Source organism: Pongo abelii, chromosome 11, assembly GCF_028885655.2.
Source record: "Pongo abelii isolate AG06213 chromosome 11, NHGRI_mPonAbe1-v2.0_pri, whole genome shotgun sequence".
NCBI lineage: Eukaryota > Metazoa > Chordata > Mammalia > Primates > Hominidae > Pongo > Pongo abelii.
The window spans coordinates 33050612-33064030 of record NC_071996.2 but is presented as its reverse complement, the minus strand read 5'-3'; the positions used below and the strand labels follow the sequence as shown (position 1 = coordinate 33064030).

The following is a 13419-nucleotide window of genomic DNA, read 5'->3' as shown; positions in this document are numbered from 1 at the left end:
GGGCTTTTGCACCGGCGCGCTCCGCTTCTCCGGGTTTTAGCAGAAGCCTGCGGGGGGCGGGGGGTTGCGTGTGTGTGGGAGGGGGGTAACCGCGAAACCCGGCAGCCTTGGGCGCGCGAGTGGGGAGCTCTCGCGCCGCGCAGGGCTCTCTCCCCGGTTGCAGTTGCTGAGGAGATGCTGGAGCGCGGCACCCGGCTGCTCCACCTGGCGCGCTGAGCACCTTGCGGGCAGACCCCGGGGGCCGGCGGTGGGGGGGTGCAGACTGCGGTAGAATGCACGCAGGGCTCCTCCGGCTCTGCGAGACGTCGCTCCAGCTCGGTCAGGTGCCGGGGGCCCGCCGCTCGCCACTCCACTAACTTGCCACTTGGTCGTGCCTGGTCTCCGAGGCTCGCTACGCTTTGGGTGGTGGGGGGCGGGGAGAGTGGGGAGTTAGAGGGTCTGCGGTAGCCGAAGGAGGGATCCTACCAGGGGGAGCCTGCCTGGTGCCGCTCTTCTTCCCCTCCCTGTAACTCCCCTCCCCCCCAACCCGTCGCTGCCGCTTTCCCTTCCGCCAATTCCGAGAGCGACGGGCGCCTGTGACATGCGAACGCTGCCAAGTGACGGTCCCCGAGTCTGAAGTGCCCGCGAGGAAGTGAGCGCCAACACGGGCCGCCGGCGATGACAGCCATGAAGCAGGAGCAGCAGCCCACCCCGGGGGCCAGGGCGAGCCAGGCGCAGCCGGCGGACCAGGTGAGAGTTGGCAGCTGCGGCCAGGCCCTCCCGGGAGGGGTGGTTCCAGTCCGCGCTCCCCCCGCCTCTCCTCCCAGGCTCGGCTCCCACGCCTCCCTTTTCTCACCCTCCCCCCCGCCCCAGTTCCAGGCTCTCCTGCTTATCCATGGACTCTCCGGGAAGAAGTTAGAGCCTCTGAGTGCGCTCCGGGGCCGGGCGAGAGGATGCGCAAGGTGGAGAGCCGCGGAGAAGGGGGGAGAGAGGTAAAGGGTGAAGGTGCCCCGGGGAACCCCGGCGGGCGGGCCACCGAGGGAGGGGAGAGGTGGCCAGGGCCAAGGAATGGGGCCTCTTGGCTCCCTATTAACGTACGTTGAAGAAATCTGCTGCGCTCCTGATGTCCACTTACCGGGTTCAAGCCCGGTCTTCCTATAGCCGGGACGCTCGCTGGCCAAAGCGACCCGAGTAGGCAAATGACCTTTAGGCGGACGGAGTTTTTCCTTTGCTTTCTTGTTTCTTTTGAGGAGACGGGTGTGTGTTTGTGAGGTGGGGTGTTTGCGGGGGTCGATGGGGGAAGAGTGTCCCAGACATCTGTAGTCTGCTGAGCGGAACGGAGCTTGGGGAGCAGCAAGGCATTAATTATTAAGGGGAGCCGGGAAGGTGCTGGCTTTAGTGATTTGTTGGGTTTGGATGTGTTGTGTCTGCAGAGATGAGGTGCCCTGCGTGGGCTGAGGGTTATTCCTGTCTCTTTCCCGTCCTTCTACACCCGCCAACCCCTTTTTGTTTTGGTCTTTAGAAATCTGTAGCATAACCGTACCGTCGTGGATCCCCATCTTGTCTCTGTCCCTGATTTGGGGTGATTTGGGAGTTCGGTGTCGCTCTTTTTTCAAAGTTGGAGGGTCGGGAGCGCCGAGATACCCTGACGAGGAGGAGGAGGAGGAGGGAGGCTGTGCTGAGCCGGATGGAGGTGCGGTCACGTTTACATCAATTAGAAACTCTGGGCAGAGAGAGCTGCACTTAGGTCAGGGATTAACTGTGGACACGCAGGACCCAAGCACTGGGGTAGGAGGATTGGGGATCTTTGCTCGGAGTGCACTGCGAAGGCTGCTGGAGGCGTTCCTGGCAGAAACCCTCCCAGCTTATGGCTAGCATGGGATGGAGGGAGTGCACGCAGCTAGGCTCCAACAGCAACTCGGCTTTTCGCGTATTCTAAGCACTAAAGGGCCTATTAAGGGGAGCTGTCCAAATCGCCCAGGAGTGGTGGCGAGACAGAGGAGGCGATGCCAGCGATGCTGTTATTAATATTGCAGACTTGGTCATCTCTCCTGGCTTGTGGTCTCTTTTCTCCTCTTACCTCCCCTTCTCTGTTCTCTCACATATGTTTCACACAGGTGGTGGGGATTACTCAATGATTTAAAGCTCCCTTCCCGTTTATTAGTGGGAGGGGGTTGAATGTTGGCAGTTTTTACAAAGCATTTGTTTTCTTAAACTATCCTGTTTGATCCATACTCTGAGATCAGTATGAAAATATTAAAACATCATATGTTCCTTCCTTTTATACCCCTTCCTCCTAATCCCCAGCACACATCAGAATGTAAACACTGGATAGCAGATATAGAAAAATAATTTCAGGACAGGAACATGGATTTAACATCCTCTTTCAGGCTGACAGCCCTTAAATTTCATTAACAAGCCACCGAGCCTCTCTACTGCTCTTGGAATGATGCTACCAGTAAGAATGATTAGTCAGGTGAGAGTCCCCACATGAAATCTTTGCTCACTAACCTGTGACACCAGCTGGTTACTTGAGGCGCTGCAAACAGTTCAGTGATGATGGAAGTGGGATGCAGAAGCAGAGCAGAGCACACAGGAGCTGAAAATGTATGTGTAGATAGTGGACACGCTGTCTATGCACAACAAACCCCCTCGTCAGGATTAATCTGGTACTTAAAATTCATATGAAGAGATAGGTGCAAGCTCGAATCCATTTCTCTTGTTAGTGTGCATTTTTTAATAGCCACTTCAAATATTCAGGGAGTGGCTACTTTGCAGAACTCTTGATTTAATAGAGTATTTTAAGTGCCTTTCTGAGTATTGACATGATTTGAAAATGTCAGTTTTATGCATCTTATGCATGTGTTCAAATAGATTGATTTTACAAAGAAAGTCAACTGAAATATATACATGGCACCTCACAGTGAGGGTTTTTCAAGCACTCCCAGGAAATACTCACATCTAGCATATTTTTGTTCAAAGCTTGACATATGAAATGATGGACAAAGAATGTGAATGATTTTTGTGAAAGCTTAAACTACTTTCTGTAAGACTACTAAGCTTTTATTAGCCATATTAGTCATTATGGTTTAATTCTGCAATTGCCACACAACTCTCGTGCAATACTAGATATAATAGCTTCATAAAGATGTGATTAGTTGTGTGTTTTCTATAATATTTCAAAAAAAATTCATAAATTTAAATTAAAATGTACCTTTATGAAATTATACCTAGTAGTTAAATAGCACATATGTTCCAACAAATCAATCACTATGCATTGATTTTGAATGATTTAAGCTATTGAATGTTTCCAAAAATGTCTTCTAGTTTCTATGGTAAAGATTTTTATGAAACCTCAAAGATGCCTTGTCCTGAGGCCATCAAACACCTATTTCCACTTATAGCACAGTGGAAGACCATAATCCTTCCTCTAACTGAAAATGGTTATGAACCATATAATTTGGTTACAGTTACAGTCCTGTAGAGGGCTCAACCTTCCTGTTTTATTTGATCTGTTACTGTACTCTGGCACAGGGTGCCATGACAAGAGGACATGCCCTCCCTCCCTAGAAAAAGGTGACAACAAGAATAGGAGGGACCGTGTAGCGACCGTGTATTTTATGAATATTCTGAATCACTGGAAATATTTTTATCATCTTAGTAATCTTTCTTTTAAAGATTCTTTGATTAAAAAATATTTATGACAGTTATTTTTGTTGCTTTCATAACACTCCACATTTACAAAATGTCTAAAAACAAATGCCTTGACATGACTAGACACAATCATTTCTTAACATGATCAGTATCTCAATTAACATTGAAAGAGCTCAGAACTTTAGTGGCTAATTGTAATTTATTATTATTTTAAAAAATCACTTCCTGAATGTTTGCCACAGGCAGAGTACTATTCTCAGGGTTCATAAAGTAACATTTATTGAATGTATTTTTCTATTTGATTCCTAAAGCAGTTTTTTGAGGTTAGTCCTGTTTTTATTCCTATTTTAGAGATGAGAATACAGAAGATTAAGGAAGTTATTGTGGAAGTGAGACTTAGCCAGGAACTCATGGAGGTCTGAAGCCTCAACTTTTAACTTCTATACAATCATGATACAACATATTTCCATTATAAGAATGAAAGTAATTGCAAATTATATATGTATGTGTGTGCATGTGCACAAATTTACCTTGAATATAAAACGAATGAATAATTTGTTTAAAGCTTCAACTATACACATATAAATCACAGCTCTGGAAATTTTAGTTAACTTAATATCACGCTACTGATCTAAATAATATAAAATAACAAGATAGATCCTCATAAATTTATAGGAACTTTTCTTGATCTTTGTATGATTTGTCTCTGATGACGAGACTCTCAAGGTTTGTTAAATGAGTATATATATTTTTTAATGGTCAATCAGACAAGGTTTAGAATTTGTTCACATTTCCACCAGGTGGCACCCTTCTGCTGACTCCAGTGGGTAAAAATGTTGCCTAAAAAGCGTGGCCGTTCTCTCAGCTCCAAAAGCAAAACAAAAATAACCACACAAAAACAAAAACAACAAAAACAAAACCATCCCACTTTTCAGAGTATGACTAAAAAGCATATTTTTAAAAGCAACTATTTGACTACAAAGACAGCACTTGTTATGCATTTTCTTTAAAAAATGCATTTTGGTAAAAAACCAATCTCTTACGATTGAACGTGAAGCTGTCACTTGATGAAATCATTCATGACCAGAATTGAGATCAAATGTGTAATGTGTAAAATGCCTTCTCTGAAATATCGATGTGCTTTAGACATTTAGGTAATATCAACTTAAAATATTTCAATACAGAAATTGATATTCAGTATTTTTATTCACCTTTGGTCTAGCAAACCAGATTAAAATATTCAAACATATGCTTAATGAAAAATTGCAGAAGAGTTATTCTTCCATGTGCCCTTTGCTAATATATACATGTCATAATTTGATCAATAAACTATTGTTTTTAAAACACAACCTTGAAAAGAGCTTTCATAAATCATATGGAAACATTTTAATTAATAAAAAATGTATTACTTCGAATTATTCAACATATAAAATGTCATATTTAATTGGGGTAGAGTTCTATATAATTTGGTTATAAAAGATAATATACATTAAATAAAGATGTTATATGGAAGTCTATGATTTGAGAAAAAACATGCATTTCCTACTCTCCCTGAAATTCTTATTTTTATATATAAATATAATATATTATATAAATTTATCATCTAAATATAATATATTTTATAAATTTATAATATAAATATTATATTTAAGGTATTTTGTTTATTGAGTTAAGAACATACCACAAAATATCTGTTGCTTAGAATCTTCTAATATATCTATATATCTGTTTGATTATTTCAGGATCTGAGCAAATGGTGCATTTTAAAAAGATTAAATTATATAAAAACAACTTAAAGAAAATTGTATTATTAAATATTAATGCTGCATTATCTTATGAAGCACATTACATTGGAAACAAAACAACCAAATTTCTCCCAGTCTGAGTAAAAATAAAGCAAATTCAAAATTTTGGTTTCTTGAATTATTTATGATTACAGAATGTCTTAAGCTTTACTACTTATAGGCACATTTTAAATTTACTTACAGTGTGACATGTAGCAGGCACAATGCCAGAATGCTGTGACTAAGATTGTGAGATTTTGTGCTATCAACCACAAATATTTATTCATCACTGTCTATGGGTTATGCACTGGAAGTGCACAGAGTCAAGTTTATATCCCAGGTCCACCAAAGACCAGTGTGTTTTCTTGGGCAGGATAACTGAATTTCCCCATTTCATCTGTGAATGGAGGTGACTGCGGTTCCCTTTAGATGTTTGTTCTAAGGGTTAAATGAAATAATATGTAGGAGTTTTTGAATAAGGCCTGACTTATACCAAGTCTTCTTATTGAATGGGTAGTCTGGGAATAAGAGCCTAGACAAAATAGGAAAAAAAAAAAAAAATCTTGGCCTGATGCAGTGGCTCGCACTTGTAATCCCAGCACTTTGGGAGGCTGAGATAGATGGATTGAGCCTAGGAGTTCTAGACCAGCATGGGCAACGTACTGTGACCTTGTCTCTAAAACAAACAAACAAACAAAACAAAAAAGAAAGAAAAAAGAAAAGAAAGAAAGAAAGAATTAGTAGGGTTTAGTGGCATACTCCTGTGGTCCCAGCTACTCAGGAGGCTGCGCTGGGAGGATTGCTTGAGCCTGCGAGGTCAAGACCACAGTGAGCCGAGATTGTGCCACTGCACTCTAGCTTGGGCAACAGAACGAGACCCTGTCTCAAAAAAAAAAAAAAAAAAAAAAAAAAGCCTCAGGATTATTAAGCCATGTATAGCTGATAACATTATTTTAAGTTTACAGACAACCACATTTTGCAGTACACGTATTGGTATGATTACGCATGAGTTTTTGGGTGCATGCAAATATTATATTAATGGATTTGGACATCAAACCTATTTTGGCAGGCATCCAGATTTCAAAATATTCTGTTACATCCTGACTTTCATTCAATCAAAATTGAATAGTAAAATTCTTTACTGTTCTACTCTGTAAGAAGTCAGGCTAAAAGTAAACTTTGGCTAATTCTTACCAAGAGTTGAATTAGCTGCTGAATATGTTGCACATTGTTTTCACTGGAATGTACTTCCCAAGGTAATCAGCATGAGAAAGAGGATATTTAAAGGAAAGACAGATGGGATTTATAGAAATATGTCAGGGAGTGAGATTTCAGTCAATGTAGCAGGAGAGTGTGCTTGGCAGTGGAGCCACCAAGAACCCAGGGTGCATGTCCCTATTGTTATGGGGAGGGGCATGGAATTGGATTAAACATAAGTCAAAAGACTTTTTCACAAATTTTTTCTACAGCTTTTTCTGTGTAACCTTTAAACACACATGTATGCTTCACTTATTAAAATCATCTCCATATATTTTCATACTTGCTAAGTGACTTGTGTGTCCTAACCAAGTTCATGTATGACTAACATTAGAATGGGGGCCATATACTAAGACATACATCAACCAAAAAAAGGTTAGAGGTTTTTCCATCTGAACACCTGTACAAGGTCCAAAAAGAAGCCAGATAAATGATAAAGGGACTGTAAACTTCTTCATAAACTTATATCTTTATGGATAGTTAGAATTATTCTTGCTCTAGTAAATGCTGCCCTGCCTTGAGAAGTCGTGGAATTTAGTATTGATTATTCCCAGCATATTCTTGTTTTAAAGTTTTTATTGACCTGATCCACAAGGTTTCTGGCAATAACCAATCTCTGTTTATTTGTCCCTATCTAATAGCACCTGTTCTCTAAGGCTTTTAAAATTAGCACTCACCTTCTTTCTACATGGTAGACATTCTTATCATTGACTACATATTAACTCAAGGAATGGTCGTCATTTTCAGTATAGCAGAGAAGGCTGGGAAGTAGGTTCAGTGGGGAGACTGGGGCACTGAAAAGAAAGCTCTTCTATTGTAGATTTATGTTTGTTAAGCTTTCCTAAATTCTTAGAATCTCAGGCATATCCATTTGTAATGGTAAATGTGTCACCCACTGCCAGGCTAAATACAGAAAACTCAATTTTATCCAAAACTGATAAAATAAATATTTTGAATTGTTTTGTTCTGTAACTGATGTGAACAGTATTCTTTTAATGTCTTCCATAAAATAAAGAAAAATTTTCTAAGTTTTTCATGCCATAGTTTATTTAAAAGTTATTAAAATATTCTATAACATTTTTGGAATTGCCAAATGATTTTCAAATTTAATTACATTTTGGGGAGAGGCAACGTGATGTAAGACTGAGAACAAAGTCAAACAGATTTCAGATTGATTCCTTCCTCTGCCATTTACTGGGCAATTTATAATCCCACTAAAATCATTCTTTCATCTTGAAAAGGGAGAGGATGATGAGAATGTTGCAATAATTAGAGAATCTATGTGAATGAGTTTTTATTGCATCTGGCTCAAGCTTGAAACCTAGTAAGTATTTTCATTCTTAATGCTATCATGCTTCTAGATCATCTGAGAAGGATATTTTCTTCTTTTACAAAAGTAAATTTGCACTTATGTTAATGAAAATGCTGAATGTGTGTGTGTACACCATTATCAAATATATACACACTATACACACACACATATATATATTTATGATCTAAATTCTATGGGTCTTTTATAGGTAGATTATTATAGGGCATTAGATGAAAATGAATTTGTGACCACTGATTTCTACTATTTTTAGATGAAGAGTCTATTTTCACAAAAGACTTAGAGTCTTGTTTGATATGTTCATGGTTTAATATTCTCTTTCCAGAAGTTTGGTCCCCAGGGATGATTCACTTAGAAATTCTTTGCATATAGGAACAGGTGATATTATTTAGTTGAAATTTAAGAAAAGTTAGTTGAGTGCAGAATCAAAACAGACTTTACATTTGGGAATGCTCTCCAGCCAAGGTATGTATTTTCTAACTTTAATACTATTGTTATTTGTCATGGTTACTGGTTTTCTCAGGTCAAGACAAAATAACTATGTATCAGATTATAAAAGATAGCAAATGAAGAAAAATGAGGATAAAAGCTATTTTTATTATTTTTATCCCCACTCTCTTTTTGATATGTAAATGAAGATTCAGTTTCTTATTCCATCTGAGAAACTCTGCTCTGAAAACAGAAATGTGACAAATCTGTATTACATAATCAAGAACTTGAGTGTCAGGCTGCCCTGTGATTTATTTTCAAATAATGGACCAGAGAGACCACTTGAAGTTGCATTAATAATGCTTGTACAGGGAGAAATAGGCCTTTCTTGTTATTGCAACATGGGTTTACTTTTGGCAAGAGTTGAGTAAGTGAAAACTCTGATATTCATACTTACATTAATCAAATCTCACCTCCAGGAATGGTTTTAATATAAGTTAATCAATGCAAAACATGGCTCTTTTTTTTCACTTCACATGTTTTAAAACAAGTACTAGAAGTCTTTCATAAAGCAATCCTTTAAATCGATGTGTCACAAATTTGCATTGATAATTCTTCTCTCTTAGACACAGAATAGAAGATGAGGAACTGAGGCAATGTTTGAATAGAGGTAAAAATATATCTTTTTGAGAGGAAAAAAAACTGAAATCCACGAAGGATTCCTCAAATTTAGAATAGGTCATTTGTTTGGCAAAATTAGTCTATAATTTAAATTTCCTAGGATCTATGAAATTATGTATAGATTTTCTATCTACCTCACTAGCTTTTAGGAACTTCAAGGGAAAAGACGATACGTTTCACTTGTATGTACCTTTTTAGAGTACTTTAAAACATAAGTGGTCCAATAAATAAAGTGAACATATTTTGAAGCCATACCCAACATCTTCATCAGGGTTATTTCCTTTTTTCTGATCTTAGGAATTGTGTGTACCCTACTTCTTGACAACCATATTGAGAGTGATAGGCATGTGTGAATTGAACCAGGAGTTGAAATGAAAGAGACTCCCCCTCCTTCACATTTATGAAGGTTGCTTATAATTGCTCCAAAATGAGATTTACTCAACTTTAGGCCACTGTGGCATGATGAGTGGCTCATTATTACACATTTCTATTTGCTCAGAGTCAGTATCTCTGTATTCCAGGATGGTACTTTTCGTTCCTTCATCTCTCTTTGCATGAATGCCATCTCCAAACCCAAATCCAGTTCCCTCCGCCTCTCTACATTTCTGAGAGCCATCGTCTGTCTAAGAGTTGATTGACTTGCTGACAAAGAATACTTTGATATTGGCTGGGCACAGTGGCTTGTGCCTGTAATCTCAGCACTTTGGAAGGCCGAGGCAGGTGGATCACCTGAGGTCAGGAGTTTGAGACCAGGGTGGCCAACATGGTGAAACCTTCTCTCTACTAAAAATACAAAAATTAGCCAGGTGTGGTGCCGCATGCCTATAATCCTAGCTACTCAGGAGGCTGAGGCTGGAGAATTGCTTGAACCCAGGAGGCAGAGGTTGCTGGGAGCCAAGATTGTGCCACTTAACTCCAGCCTGGGTGGCAGAGTGAGACTCCATCAAAAAAAAAAAAAAAAAAAGAAAAGAAAAGAAAAGAAATAGTTGGATATTCGTAGCAGCATTGCCTTTCTAAATTCTTTCCTTCAAATAGCCATGACATGAATGATAAATGATGATAACATTCAGATAAACTGTTGTTTCCTGAATGTCACACCTTTGTATTCAAATCAGGAAACAGACGAGGGAGAGGTGAAGTGACTTGTCTCAGGTCACACTGTTGTTTAGAATTAGAAGCAGTACTTGATTCTGGGTCTCTTTCCATATAGCCATTCCCAGATTCTGCTGCTGATACAAAGCCTTTGGTGGTGTCATGGTGGCACATCTGCCTTCCTTGCCACTTGACATAAGTATAACCTTTTTTTAAACAAACAAACAAAAAAAACCACGTTTTAAAATGCTTTGTGTCCATAGGCAAAGCTCATTTGACATTTCTTGATTTCTCCTTTGTGATGAGCTAGTTCTAGGTCAGTGGTCCTTAGACTTTTGGCACCTGGCCACCAGACATCACAGAAGTGCATATGCATCTTCTGTACTTTGCCATGGCAAGGAGTTACACCCAAAGCCATAATGCCATTCTGAACGTAAACTGTGAAATTCACTATTCCAGTGAAATGGCAGTGCCACCACTACACAAACAGAAGTTGACTTTCTCAAGCTTCCCCTCTTACTCTCAGCATGAATAAGCAACTGCTGATATCTACACACAGCATTTGAAATTGCAACTCCCAGCAATGTAGTAGCAATTGGGTGAATCCCTCCTAAAGGAGAGATGCTCTTAAAAACTGGGGAATGCATGCAGGTAAATTTTAGAGCTTTCTTGGGACATTAATGGAAACAACAGACTTCTGATACACTGGGATTCTTGGTAAGAAAGGCTTTTGCCCTGGGCGTGGTGGTGGGCTCCTGTAGTCCCAGCTACTCGGGAGGCTGAGGCAGGAGAATGGCGTGAACCCGGGAGGCGGAGCTTGCAGTGAGCCGAGATCTCGCCACTGCACTCCGGCCTGGGCAACAGAGTGAGAATCCGTCTCAAAAAAAAAACAACAAAAAAAAAACACAATTTCCAGAAGCTGATTATTTGTATTTCCAGACAGAGTTTTCAGAGCACCAAGTTCCGATACAGACCAGAGAAATGATTATATGCTAAATAAATAAGTCCATGAGAATAATTTTTGAGACACATGTAATTATTTTTAGTGGATAGACCCAGGGATTTCTATTCATTTAACCTGACTTTAAACCCTAGAGCCTTGACATACTAGTTTGAGCAACTTACCCAGCCTCTCTGTATCTGATACTTCATCTGAAAATGAAATGATGTTTATTTTGCAGAACTGTTGTGAGGGTCAGCAATGAAATAGGTTTACTATCCAAGAGATGCTGAAAAATGGTGGTGCTTATTATTTGGTTATTAATATGTGTTGGGTTCTTATACCAGACATAGACAGAGTGATGGAAAATCAAATTATGTTGGATGTTGAAGTTCCCAGAAGTTGGAAACACAGCTTTAAAGCACCTTTTGTCATTGTTTGACATTGGAAGCTTAAGGGCATCTTTAATATTGAACTCCTGTTTTTGTTGGTATGCAGATTATATAGAGTCCTCCTGACTCCAATGCAAACATGGATTGAGAGTTGGTTAAGAAGCTATATGGCATCCATTTTTATATTTCTTATCACGCAGAGATAAACAAAGTTTATGTTTTGAAAATGGAAAACTGAATATGCATTTACTTTTCTGAATTTGTTTTTTTTCCCTTCCCCATCCCCATGGTTAAATTCCATCTCATGCTTATAATGTATTCTGCATTTGGAGTGCAGCTTCGTTCCTTCTCAGAGCTACAGTTCTTGAGCTGTAACAGCGAATCCAAAAAAACTAATATGGAATCACAGATGGTGCAAATATTTGAAAATAGGTAAATACAATCTAGGATTAGCTGCTTGGACTCAGAAATGTCAGCTTCACATTGCTTATTGGTCACATAAGGCAATTTTAGTTAAGGAAAACCCAGGACAAAACCATCATGATATAAAATTACTGGTTTGAAGATGTGCAGCATAACAGGCCCATAATTGTTACATAAACCTCAAAATGAGTCATTCTGTAACAAGAAAAAGGTATTTTAGAGAGATCACAAAGCACCAACAGGTTATACAGGGCTAAAAAATTAAGCAGATACCATAACATGTTCCTGTTGTACAGTACCATCTGCTGACTTCCATTTACAGCCAATTTTTAAGGAGAAAATATCCATTCTTATGGGTATGCTTTAGGTAGACACAGATTAAATGACCTGAGCATGAGATGCAACAGTCAAATTGCCAGCGTAAAATCTGCAGATGGTAATTATTAGTAATATGCACTGTGGGCTCATAGTTCTGACTCTGAGAGTCTTAAATAATAGAATCCCATTTTCTTTCCATTATCCCCCTTTAAGATGTATATATATTTTGAATGAATCTTACAACCGACTATGTGATTAAGTTACATGGTTTACTGATAAGGCAGTTGAGAACGATAAAGCCTGATTTGCTCAAATTCATACAACTGATCAATTTGGTATAGTAGAAAGAAGAGTTCCTCCCACCTAGGTTAAGAGTTGGTAGAAGGAGCCTCACTCAATTATCAGAATCACAGAAATCACTTTGGATTGTCTGTGATGATGTCGATAAAGAAAAAATTGATGAGAATGTAAGTGGAAAGTTTCCAGCTGGTTTAGGATTTTATTTTTATTTTTGGTAGCAGGTTTAATAAGAAGATGTATTATACAGATTCTATCTGGAAGCAATAAGGTTAACTAGCATGGTTTGTGTAAAGTCTGGATTTTCTGCAGTATCTCATTTTCCTGATGAAGTAGAAGAGAGTAGGAAGGCCCGTTCCAGATCAGACATGAAGATCTATAAGACAGTATTGATCCCTTTCAATGTACATGTTTCCAAATGAAAAAATGTGGTTCTCATATAAGTATGTAGTGAATCTCTATCAAGAATTTAACTTATTAAAGGAACCATCAAGACGGTAAATTTGGTTCAAACAGTATTTGAGGAAGAGAGATTTATATAGTCTGAAAAGGAATGGCTTACAAAGTTTGCAAAATTAAATACAAAACTGGTTAATATTCAGGCCATAACTTTTGTGTTTGTCTTTGATAGCAGACAGAAATTTTTTGGTACTTATATATTTTCTATAATTAACATCTAACTTTATAGACTGTGGGCCTATGTAATAGCAAATAGTAAGAGAAAATAGGGTACATTCTCCTAAAATTCTATAATCATATGTCGGCTGATTAGATAGCGCCCCAGTTTGACATTGAAAAGATGAATGTATAGTTATACTTGTTTTTATTTACAGTTCTTAAATT

The 13419-nt window shown here is 39.1% G+C and overlaps 1 protein-coding gene across 1 annotated transcript in view; it reads left to right on the top strand.

Annotated features, from left to right (window-relative positions):
* Positions 1 to 98: 98 nt before the first annotated feature.
* The window catches only part of DPP10 (dipeptidyl peptidase like 10), a 703534-nt gene continuing 690213 nt past the window's right edge, over positions 99 to 13419 (top strand). The window contains exon 1 of the mRNA XM_024243704.3: positions 99 to 729. Coding sequence (XP_024099472.1) covers positions 658 to 729 — 72 coding nt within the window. The 5' untranslated portion in view covers positions 99 to 657. The remainder of the gene's footprint in view (positions 730 to 13419) is intronic.